The sequence below is a fragment of the Cetorhinus maximus genome, chromosome 10 (genome assembly GCF_964194155.1).
Source record: "Cetorhinus maximus chromosome 10, sCetMax3.hap1.1, whole genome shotgun sequence".
Taxonomy (NCBI): Eukaryota; Metazoa; Chordata; class Chondrichthyes; order Lamniformes; family Cetorhinidae; genus Cetorhinus; species Cetorhinus maximus.
This window is the reverse complement of record NC_135888.1, coordinates 17,652,269-17,665,093: the sequence shown is the minus strand read 5'-3', so window position 1 is coordinate 17,665,093 and position 12,825 is coordinate 17,652,269. Positions and strand designations below refer to the sequence as shown.

The window sequence follows — 12,825 nt, the reverse complement described above, 5'->3', positions numbered from 1 at the left end:
ATTAGTTACCAAGTTGTGGTTGGTGATGTTTGCAGTGAACCAGGAGGTGCACCATCGAGAGGTGGGGCTGTTGTCAGTTTGTAGGGTGTGGAGTGTGTTCCAGTAGGGAGTATGGGGTTTTAGATGGGAATTATGATCTCACATATTGAGGCCAGTTTCCAGAAAGGCCTGAAGACAGAAGCCACCTTTGTCGACTTATCCTGTGGCTATGACAAAGTGTGGCATACAGGCATGCTGCTGAAACTTTCCAAGATAATCTGCTACGTGAAAACCCTACAACTAAACAACTCCATGATCAGCAACTGATGGTTCCTTGTGCACCTTGAGAATCGAATCAACCGTCCATGCATATCCAACAACAGGCTCCCACAGAGGTCAGTCCCTGCACCAGCTCTCTTCAGCATTGTCTCTCTGCATATGCTGACGACTTGGCACTGGCTTTCCAGCTAAAGAACTTCAGGACATTGAGAAAACACTCACTGAGAATCAATGTTCTCTGGAAGCCCACTTCAGAAAATGGAGACTACGACCAAACATTGCCAAGACTGTGTCTTAGCCTTCCACCTGAACAACTCGAAGGCCAGGGAAGAACCTCATGTCTAGTTCTGTGGCTGACCATGTTTCACCCATGACCCAATTTTAAAATATCTTGGCATCACACTTGATTGCCCATTGACCTACCAGCAACATCCCCAGAAGGGGGCAGCGATGGTGTAGTGGTATTGTTGCTGGACTAGTTTTCCAGAGACCTGGGTAATGCTCTGGGGTACCAGGTTCAAATCCTGCCATGGTAGATGGTGGAATTTGAATTCAATAAAAATCTGGAATTAAAAGTCAAACAATCACCAAAAACCCATCTGGTTCAGTAATGTCCTTTAGGAATGAAAATCTGTTGTCCTTACCTGGCCTTACACATGACCGTGGTTGACTCTTACATGCCCTCTAAGCCACTCAGTTGTAACAAGTCACAAAAAAGGAATGAAACCGGACAGACCACCCGGAAATCAACAATGGCCCTGTCGATCCTGCAAAATCCTCCTTACTAACATCTGGGGGCTAGTGCCAAAATTGGGATAGCAACAGCCTGACATAGTCATCCTCATGGAATCATACCTTACAGGTAATGTGTCCCAGACACTACGATCACCATTCCTTGGAATGTCCTGTCCCACAGGCAGGACAGGCCCAGCAGAGGTGGCGGCACAGTGGTATACAGTTGGGAGGGAGTTGCCCTGGGAGTCCTCAACATTGACTCCGGACCCCATGAAGTTTCATGGCATCAGGTCATTGAGGATACCCTCCATTATGTTGTGTGGCACTACCACCGTGCTAAATGGGATAGATTTCGAACAGATCTAGCAACTCAAGACTGGGCAACCATGAGGTGCTGTGGGCCATTAGAAGCAGCAGAATTGTACTCGAACCAATCGAACACCTCATGGCCCGGCATATCCCCCATTCTACCATGACCATCAAGCTAGGGGATAAACCCTGGTTCAATGAAGAGTGCAGGAGGGCATGCAAGGCATACCTAAAAATGAGGCATCAACCTGGTGAAGCTATAACACAGGACTACTTGCGTGTCAAACAGCATAAGCAGCGAGTGATAGACAGGGCTAAGAAATCCCACAACCAGCAGATCAGATCTAAGCTCTGCAGTCCTGCCATATCCAGTCGTGAATGGTGGTGGACAATTAAACAGTTCACTGGAGGAGGAGGCTCCCCAAATATCCCCATCCTCAATGCTGGAGGAGCCCAGCACATCAGTGCAAAAGACAAGGCATTTGTTACAATCTTCAGCCAGAAGTGCCGAGTGGATGATCCATTTAGGCCTGCTCCAGAAGTCCCCAGCATCATAGATACCAGTCTTCAGCCAATTCGATTCACTCTGTGTGATATCAAGAAATGGCTGAAGGCACTGGATACTTCAAAGTCTATAGGCCCTGACAATATTCCGGCAATAGTACTGAAGACTTGTGCTCCAGAACTTGCTGTGCCCCCTAACCAAACTGTTCCAGTACAATACAACACTGGCATCTACCCGGCTATGTGGAAAATTGTCCAAATATGTCCTGTACACAAAAAGCAGGACAAATCCAACCTGGCCAATTATCGTCCTATCACTCTACTCTCCATCATCAGTAAAGTGATGGAAGGGGTCATTAGCAGTGCTATCAAGTGGCACTTGCTTTGCAATAACCTGCTCACTGATGCCCAGTTTGGGTTCCGCCAGGGCCACTCAGCTCCTGACCTCATTACTGCCTTGGTTCAAACATGGACAAAAGAGCTGAACTCCTGAGGTGAGATGAGAGCGACCGCCCTTAACATCAAGGCTGCATTTGACCGAGTGTGGCATCAAGGAGCCTTAGCAAAACTGGAGTCAATGGGAATCTGGGGGAAAACTCTCCACTGGTTGGAGTCATACCGAGCACAAAGGAAGATGGTTGTGGTTATTGGAGGTCAATCATCTCAGCTCCAGGACATCACCGCAGGAGCTGCTCAGGGTAGCATCCTTGGCCCAACCATCTTCAGCTGCTTCATCAATGACCTTCCTTCCATCATAAGGTCAGAACTGGGGATGTTTACTGATGATTGCACAATGTTCAGCACCATTTGTGACTCCCCAGATACTGAAGCAGCCCATGTCCAATTGCAGCAAGACGTGGACCATATCCAGGCTTGGGCTGACAAGTGGCAAGTAACATTCAAGCCACACAAATGTCAGGCAATGACCATCTCCAACAAGAGAGAATCCAACCATCGCCCCTAGATGTTCAATGGCTTTGTCATCACTGAATCCCCCACTATCAACATCCTGGGAGTTACCATTGACCAGAAACTGAACTGGACTAGCTATTTAAATACTGTGGCTATAAGAGCAGGTCAGAGGCTAGGAATTGTGTGACGAGTAACCCACTTCCTAACTCCCCAAAGCTTGTCCACCATCTACAAGGCATAAGTCAGGAGTGTGATGGAATACTCCCCACTTGCCCGGATGGGTGCAGCTCCAACAACACTCAAGAAGCTTGACACCGTCCAGGGCAAAGCAGCTCACTTGATTGGCACCACACAAACATTAACTCCTTCCACCACTGACACACAGTAGCAGCAGTGTGTACCATCTACAAGATGCACTGCAGGAATTCACCAAGGCTCCTTCGACAGCACCTTCCAAACCCACGACCACTACCATCTAGAAGGACAAGGGCAGCAGATAGATGGGAACACCACCACCTGGAAGTTCCCCTCCAAGTCACTCACCATCCTGACTTGGAAATACGTTTCCGTTCCTTCCCTGTCATTGGGCTCAAAATCCTGGAACTCCCTTCCTAACAGCACTGTGGGTATACCTGCACCACATGGACTGCAGTGGTTTAAGAAGGCAGCTCACCACCACCTTCTCAAGGGCAACTAGGGATAGGCAATAAATGCTAGCCCAGCCAGCGAAGCCCACATCCCATGAATGAGTAAAAAAAAACACCACGGCCAAGATCAAGATGAGAGTGAACCTCATATGGAAACTGGCAGGTTCCACCTTGGGCAGCAGAACCAACACACTACACACTGCTTCACTCACTCTGCTCTATTCAACAGCAGAGTACTGCTGCTCAACCTGGTTCAGGAGCCGCCGCACAAATGTGGTAGATAACCACCTCTGAGGAGCCATCAGGATTATTTCTAGGATATTGAGACCAACACAGCTCAAGTGGCTTCCTGTGCTGGCACATATTGAACCTCCTGATGTCCGCAGGGAAAACATCCTCCTCAGAGTATACCACTAGCTGACAACTAATGAAGCACTCCCATTGACAAAAAGACCCCACACACTCGTCTGAAATCCCACCTGTAAACTAGTGCAAATGGGCTTTCTGCCATACTTCCAGAGAAGTTATGGAAGTGGAGCAGAAGCAGGAGCAACTCCAAGGAAATTGCTGGTCTATATCTATCCCCGTAATCTACAGTTCTGCTCCCAAACAATATGATGATTTCTGTTAAAATTAAAAATTTTGTTTTTTTAAAAAAACTAACTTTTTTAGGAAAATAGCTTTTAATTATTTTACTGACAGCCTGTTCCACAAATCTGCCACAGCATGTGGGGAAAAAACTATTTAACCGTTTACATTGGAATTTTATATAAGTATGTTATGAAGCTATTAATGTATATAATATTATTGGAAAATATTTTTCTTTTAAAACAGAGGTTTAATCTGTGGGTGTGTCCTAATTGGATTAAAGACAGCTAGTTTGGGTGCTTTAGTGGGTACTAGTTTTGATATGGAAGAGAGATAGCGTGTATTTGCATTTTTTGAACAGAGCATTCAAGAAGTGGGGTGAATACAGACACCTATCTAGCAGCTACCAAGCAATATGTTTATATTACTAATAAAATTGGCACTGTGAAAGGGGTTTTCTTGTTAGAGAGGTTTACTTTAGAGGTTGTTGACACAATGAGAATTAACATTCAATGGGCAGTGGTAGGTATAACAAGACAACCGTTTTGGGTGTGCAGAGCAGAGGCAATGTGAGATCAAAAGGCCTCCAACTGGCCCCAAAGTGAAAGGAACCTCATTTTGAATTCGTATGGTGAAAATGCTTTGCCTGGTGTTTGGTTAAGTCTATGGGTTGCTGTTGCCTTTATGGAAATTAGTTTGGGAATTTGTTAAAAGTTATGATAGTATTAATTTGTAGCCATGTGTATATATATATATATATATATATTTTAACTTGTAAAAATTAATAAAATGTTTCATTTAGTTTGATGTAAAACCTCGAGAACTGGTGGTCTGATTCCTGAATTTAGAGTCTCATCTCAAACATGACACTTAAAATTATAGGTTGACAGTTGTTTAAAGTTTCCCTCTGGGATTTTTAAATAACTCTGCTTTCCCAACCGCATTGGTCATAACAAGTATCAGCCAAGTACAGAGTCTCCATGCAGGCTCAGTACCACACCAGCTATTCCATTAACATGCGTGCATACATGAATAGCACATTGGGGCTAGAATTCCCCATTCTTGTCAATGATGTGCATGTGAAGGCTTATTGTGCACCAAAGCTGCCCCACCATGAATATAGTATGAATAAGGTGAGCTCACATCATGGATCTCAGTAACATTAAAAAAAGGGTGATGCCAGAAGCTAATGGCACCATTTCCCTCTTTGATCTTACACTTTTTGACTTGTATAAGAATACCCCTGTGTTCTCCATAAACCCTTCCTCTGATAAATGCCGGCTAATAAAGGATGACTCCAGGTCTGACAAAATACTGGTGTTTCTACTTCTTTCAACTTCCTCCCATTTGTGGATGCTTTTGATTCTGTGACCTAAAGCAGAGTTAGAAACACAAAGAGGTAATGGTTGCATACATGTGAGAATGAATCTATCATTTTTCACTGTCTTTATTATTTATCATACTGACATGAAGATGTGTTATATGAAATACTTATTTCTAATGTCATCGGCTGGACGTACATATATACTGAACTTTTTTGAAAAGAACACTTTTCCTAAGAAAAGGACACTGGCTTGCGTCAGCTACCAAGTTACATTTGCGAAGGACAGAAGCTGCTTCTATGGGGGCACAGCGCCTATGGAGCTCTTGGAGTGAGATCACGCGATCCAGCTCTTGAGTGTAAAAACGATACTGGAATTTTTTGTTTGTGAGAGAGACTGTAACAGGGGCAACAGCTTAACCCGAGATATTTGTCATCCAGGCTGCTTGGGTGAGGTACCAGGAAGAGAAAACCCCAGCAACAGTATGCACTTTCAGGTGAGCAACCAAGAAAAGGGGCGGACATGAAGAAATAAATATTCTAGCTGATGTGTATATGAAAAAAAAAAATTAAATGGTATAGAAAATTTTCTTTGTTTAATGTTTAAAAAAAGACAACACGAGCATTAAGCTTTACACTCAGCCTGACTTTCCAGTGAATGAAATGGAGACGATCAGGGTGGTGGGGGAGAACAGTACAGGAGGATTTGCAGGGCCCAATGATCTGGAAGGGCTGAGCGAGCGTTCGTAAAAAAGTCATTAAACCCGGCTGCTTCAGTGACCGAGTCATGTTAAATGAGTGGGTTAATTCAGCTCCTTTGCTAGCCTCAGTACATCCTTTATGCCAGTTCTCAAAGAATTGTTCAATTAGTGCTCATGGCTTAAACAAAAATATTCACTCCCACACAAAAAAGCCCAAAAGGAATGGAGAATACAGGTGGATGTTAAACAGAATTCATTTTAAGTCTAATGTTTTATGTTGAGGTTCCTGTTTGAAGTATATTCTTATTTTCATAATGTAAACCAGAGCTTGACTTAAGTTTGCACAGTACATGTTCTGAAAACAGCTGTTATTGTTTTAAACATGACTGGAGGCATGGAATAAGAATTACAGGCGTACAGCCTGAACTTTATGGAGGTTCCGTGTTAGAGTTATTTAGTTTCAAAATACACACCTGGAATATGAGAGCCTAGTTCCTGCTCTGAAAGCTCTGCTCCTTCCTCCTAGAACATAGTAATGTAGGTCACTGTTATTATTCACTATGAAACTGACATATCATAACCTTCTTTAAAGATGTTAAGATCTTTTAAGATAAAGCTTTGGTAAACATTTTTTTTTGGCCGGGGGGGAGAAGAATCATGTTCTAACTGATTTTTTTTAACATGATCAGGGTCTAAACAAATTAATAGAAGTTTGCCAAATGCCTTTGTGTGAAAATGGCAGCTGTTTAAGACTATCAATTTTAAATGTGCATAAGAAACACCACAATTGCATGATCGGGTGTGATGGCCATAGGATTATTCACTTTGGCTTTCGTCATTGTAGTAAAGCTACTTAATGTGGTAAGTATCAGTGTATCACAGTCCTTTGCATGGGAACTGCAACTTTAACATACATAACCATACTGCTATTACAGAAATAAGAAAGCCTGTCAGGTGGGAACTGCCCACAACATGAGTGGAATTTTCAGCCCTACCACCACCAACATCAACCCCCTCACCCCCCCACCCACCCGCCCTGCTCCCCCCCACCACCCCAGGGGGTGGGTTGGCAGGCAAGAGTGTGTAAAATTGGGTGCTATGCCATGGGTGCTCTTCCTGACACCCACCTGTCCTGCTACAATTTTACCTGCAACCGGGGAGGCATAGGGAGGCCCACCCTCCTCTGTGCCAATTGACACCCTTAAATGACCAATTAATGGCCGCTTAAGGGCCTCCTCCCACCACCATTGGGATTTTACTTTGGTGGGCAGAAGTCGGCGGCAAATGTGAAGCTCACAAGGGAAGATACCTTCTGTACAGTCTCGCTGTGCCCATCAGAGACCCTCCACGCAAGCAACACCTCTGCATTTCCCCTCCCCCCCCATGCCCTTCCCTACACCCCCCTCCCCTCCCCCCCCCCGGCCAGGTGAGACTACCCAACCCCCATATTTACCTGTGCATTCAGTGCCATCGATCAGTGCCATTGAGAACTGGATGCAGTCCTAGTGGTGGCCACCACTCCTGCTGGTGCTGCTGGGACTGGAAGCTGCCAGGCATTTGATTGGCTGGCAAGTCTCAGAGGCAGGACTTCTGCCACCTCAAGTCCTCAGTGTAAAATCTAGCCCATGAGTAGTTACACCAGGTTAGTGGCAAGAAAACAGCACAAAACAGAACCACCCAGTTTAACATAGATTCTTGGTGTCATCACATGATCTTACATTGTCTTCGTCAAAGATGGTTGACTGGTCTGTTGCTTCTTCCCTTATACTTTGGTTCTCTTCGTTTGCGTCTGGAATACCTTCAGAAACGATGTCACTGACACTGGAGTGGGCAACGATAGCTACAGTAGGAGCCATAAAGAGGCAAATAATGTGCACATATAAATGATAGAATTCTGATGGGTCACTGTAGTTGCTGTGTGAATTAAATGCTCCAAATAAGGCAGTCTTTTAAAGGACAATCCAAAATTCCAGTTTATTTTAATACACTGAAATTTTTTTTAAAAAATGAATACTGTGAAAATGCCTGTCTTTCTCAATAATTCATTAAATTGTATTCCCAGGAATCAAACACATGACAGTTTTGCATCTGACAAATCCATTAACAAATCTAAAATGTCAAAAAACTGATATTGCCGGATTCCATAAAAAAGGGATTTAGGCAGCGCCATGCATTATATCCAGGCTAAACTAGCAAGACACTGATTCACTCCCAGTCTTCCTGACTATGAAGCACATGGGGTACAGTCTTGCCACTCTCACTTGCATTATTATTTTTAAAATCAGCTGGATTATTAAGAAGTTTTAGAAGTTGCTGCTCTGCATCAAGATGTGATTGACCCTCGGTATGCAAATACTAAGGCCGGAATTTTCTGGCCCCCTTGGCGTCGGGCATCATGACCGGATGCGGGGGGAGGGGAACGACAATATGACAAGAAAGACAAAAGCTAGTTCTGCGCCGCTGTGAAACCAATTTGCAATCGTCCGCTCTGCCTGTCAGCGCCAGGGTCATGTTTCTCACCACTGCATGTCAGGAACGTCATTTTAATACATTTGCATCTAATTATAAGCCCTGCTCACCGGAATCATTCCCCACATCAAATTTACTGCCCATGTCAGCGCAGTTTCAGAGCAGTGTGCTTCACAAGTGCCTTTAAAAAGCATGTATCTGGTGACCCCAATTTCGAGGGGAACTTGGGGTTAAGTGCATACAACCTTGCGCAGAGCTCACGAGCATCACCATAGGATAGCACGGAAGAGGCGCCGTGCATTCACTGGGTGGGGGGGTGCTACAGGCATGTGGCTTTTTCCCAGCTGGATTTCAGTGTGGTGCCGGGGGCAAGGGCTCCAGTGTGGGTCAGCTGGGCCGGGGGCGGTAAGGCAGCACGGGCAGACTGAAGGAAATACTCAAGCACATGCCACGGGTGTGGGGGTAGGAGAGGTGAGGGAAGCGGCCCTGCACTTGGATAAGCTTGTCAACAGTGAGCATTCTTCCGCAGCTGAAACCATTCAGCTGCATCTCCATTGATACGTTTGGAGTCAGGCCTCTGAAGCTTTCCTGCCCACTCAAGCAACGCCAAAGCATGAAAGTGCCACCAAATGCTCCAGAACTTCTCACCCCTCAGGTTCACACTGAAAATTAATATGCACTTTAGCGGGCAGCAGAGCAATTGGCCGACTGGGCAAGTTGCACAATCCCCTTGCGAATGGTGGCCATGGCGCATTCACTGGTGGAGGTGCTCACAGCCCCTTGCAATGTCTTTATTCAGGTTTGGACCAGTATCCATCATGGTTCAAGCTAACAGCACAGCCTTGCAGTGGGGGTTAGGAGAATGTCTGTGCCTGAGCTGAGAGCACAGCATGCAGTCCAATGGCCGAAGCTGCCACCAGTCAGTCAAGTGGAGTGGGGCGGAGGTGGGTGGGGTCTCAGACATCCAATGAGCGTGCTACGTACATCCAAGTAGGGGCCAGCACTTTCCTGAATGTGTGAAGGGACCTTGAGACTTAACCAAGAGAATTTCTTAATACACCCATGCTAACCCACGCGTCCCTCTCTTTCATCCTGCAGGAGGAGAACATCAGGATCATGGAGCTTGGTGATTTAGCAGTCTGCCTCATGGCTTCCAGGGAGCAGAGAAGAAGAAGAAGAGAGCAGCTGAGGTGCCTAGCTTGGCAAAAGGAGGAGCACCTCGAGATGAAGGGATGGCAGGGCCTGCTGCACATACTGCTGAAGATCCACAGCAAGCCGTCGCTCATAGGTGCCTCACCAGACCCAGGGTCCATAGACAGCGCCTTTCATTCCTGCGGATGACTGAGGACCAGTGTCGCCGAAGACTGCACATGTCTAAGGAACAGGTCGGTTACATGTGCCACCTGTTGCAGGATTTTGTGCCAAGGGGACATGGCGGCCATCCACTGCCAGTGGCCATGAAAGTGACCGCAGCAGTCAATTGTTATGCCAGTGTCTCCTTCCAGGGCTCCACAGGTGACCTGTGCGGGATTTCACAAATCTCAACACACAAGTGTATCCAGGAGGTCACGGACACCAACTTGGCAAAGGCACAGAACTTTGTCCATTTCGCCTGGGATCAGGAAAGCCAGGAAGCAACAGTGCTGGGATTTGCACAGATCTCAGGTTTTCCACAGGTGCAGGGTGCCATCGACTGCACTCACGTGGCGCTTAGATCTCCGTGGCAACAAGCAGTCAACTACATCAACTGCAAGGGCTTCCACTCACTGAATGTTCAGCTGGTGTGCGACCACCACAAAAAACATCCTGCATATCTGCACATGATTCTCAGGGGGTGTCCACGACTCCTACATCCTTAGCGGGTCTCAGATCCCTGACATTTTCTAGGGTCCAGAGAGGCTGCAGGGTTGCCTCCTCGGGGACAAGGGCTACCCATAGAGGATGTGGCTGATGATGCCCGTGCGGCGGCCTCAGGCTGCAGCAGAGCAACGGTACAACGAGGCTCATGCCGTGACCCGGACTTTGATGGAGCAAACTATAGGCATTTTGAAAATGAGGTTTGGGTGCCTTGACAGGGCTGGTGGGGCACTGCAATACAGTCCCCAGAGGATGTTGCGCATCATCATCATTTGCTGTGCACTCCAAAACCTTGCGCGGCAGAGTGGGGAGGACCTAGCTGAGAGGAAGATGGAAGAGCTGCACATATCCTCCGATGAGGAGGACATTGAAGGGGATGATGGTGATGAGGTCCTCGAAGGTGAGGATGCCGGGATAAGGCCATCACACTGGCCAGATGAGGCAGGCTCACTCGAAAGGCCCTCATAGCTGCAAGATTCATGGAGGATAATGACGAGATGCAGTGAAATCAATCTTGACTTCCTCACCTTGCATCTGTGAACGTTTGACTCCTGTGTGGCTGATGGCAGTGCACATACCGTCAGTGCTCAGGCTCATGTGAGCCAAAGAAGCCCTAATAGTCTCTAGATTCCAGGAGGATGTTGATGACATGCAGTGAGGACACTCCATAGATCTTCACATTGCCTCTGTGAATGTCTGATTTCTGTCTGGCTGAGGGCACCTCGCTTGCACTCTGTGATCAGGGTCAAATCATGGAGATGCAGCCGTGAAACTTTAGAAGCACCTGATCCTTTATCCACCTTCAGCACCTGACCCCTTCAGGAGCCCACCATCACTGGTCACAGATGCTGAAGAGATGGGGGGGCCAGCCCCACCCTTCATAGGTGCTAAGAACACACAGAGAGAATGATGAAACTCTGTGACGCCTGCCCACGACATTCTGACAGCAAAAACAAGCACCATCGAGGTGCAGGCATCAGTAATGTGTCCAGTGAGTGTGAAACTGGACCATCATTTTGGTCTGAAGGTTACACACTGCACAAGGAAGAGGCCCTGGACTGAGACACTTGCCTTTATTTTGTGCAAGGACCAAGGTTTCACATCTGAGTGACACGAACACTGCTCATCATAACAAAGAGCCATAGGCAAGGAGACATTCTTGGGAGTTTATTTACAATAGTGAACGTTAAGTATAAGCGATTAACACCCATGCTCAGTTCATAGCACCCTCGCCTTTGAATCAGAGGGTTGTGGGTTCATGTCCCAGAAAACCAAGAACTGTGATTGTACTCGAAAGAGTTGCAATCTGTGACTGTTGATAACTCAAAAGAGTTTAACTTTTATAGGGTGTGATAGGCTGCACTCCCTTTTTAGTTATTTAAAAAACCTTCTGTTGCTGTTTTGTTTGCACTTCAGTCCCACGCTCCTGATCTACGGACACCCGGTGCGGAAGGGGGTCTGGAAGGAGGAGGACCTCCTTGTGAACCTGCTCCCGGGCCTGGCCAGGTTGGCCATTAACAGGTCCAGGCAGCGGGCGATCGAGGGGGGAGTCCCGCCCGATTGTTTGTCCCTCTTCCGCGGCTACGTTCGCGGCCGGGTGTCCCTGGAGAAGGAGCACGTGGTGTCTGCCGGCACTCTCGAGGCCTTCCGTGCCCGGTGGGCGCCGTGGGGACTGGGGTGTTTTGTTGACCCCTTTAATCACATCTTGGTTTGATGTTTGTAAGGTTCCTTTAAAGTTTTCCTTGATTTTACAGCTGACCTGACTTAGGGGCTGTGCTTGATTTCTCCCTTGTTATTGTTAATTTAGTTAATTGTTTTAACTCTACAAGAGTTACATCTTAACTTTTATAGGGTGTGATAGGCTGCACTCCCTTTTTAGTTATTTAAAAAACCTTCTGTTGCTGTTTTGTTTGCACTTCAGTCCCATGCTCCTGATCTACGGACACCCGGTGCGGAAGGGGGTCGGGAAGGAGGAGGACCTCCTTGTGAACCTGCTCCTGGGCCTGGCCAAATTGGCCATTAACAGGTCCAGGCAGCGGGCGATCGAAGGGGGAGTCCCGCCCGATTGTTTGTCCCTCTTCCGCGGCTACATTCGCGGCCGGGTGTCCCTAGAGAGGGAGCACGCGGTGTCTGCCAGCACCATCGAGGCCTTCCATGCCCGGTGGGCACCGCGGGGACTGGGGTGTTTTGTTGACCCCCTTAATCACATTTTGGTTTAATGGTTGTAAGTTTCCTTTAAAGTTTTTCCTTGATTTTACAGCTGACCTGATTTAGGGGCTGTGCTTGATTTATCCCTTGTTTTTCTTAATTTAGTTAATTGTTTTAACTCTACAAGAGTTACATCTTAACTTTCCTAACACTGCCGCTACATCTTGGTGCTTCCCTGACATCCACAGCCAAGGTAGAGGCAGCCTGCTGACTGCTACGCCCTGTCTGTGATGACATTGGAGGGCCCCAGCCTGCTTTTGCGGTCCAGCAGCGTGGCAGTGGCACCCTCCTCGGCCTGTGGAGCTGGAGCTGCTGG

At 47.0% G+C, this 12,825-nt stretch overlaps 1 protein-coding gene across 1 annotated transcript in view; it reads right to left on the bottom strand.

Annotated features, from left to right (window-relative positions):
* Positions 1-12,825, bottom strand: part of ccdc180 (coiled-coil domain containing 180) — a 154,095-nt gene that overhangs the window by 74,434 nt on the left and 66,836 nt on the right. Inside the window, exons 18-20 of the mRNA XM_078551273.1 lie at positions 7,694-7,815; positions 6,449-6,497; positions 5,171-5,325 (exon numbers count right to left, since the gene is read on the bottom strand). Of these exons, the coding sequence (XP_078407399.1) occupies positions 5,171-5,325; positions 6,449-6,497; positions 7,694-7,815 (326 nt within the window). The remainder of the gene's footprint in view (positions 1-5,170; positions 5,326-6,448; positions 6,498-7,693; positions 7,816-12,825) is intronic.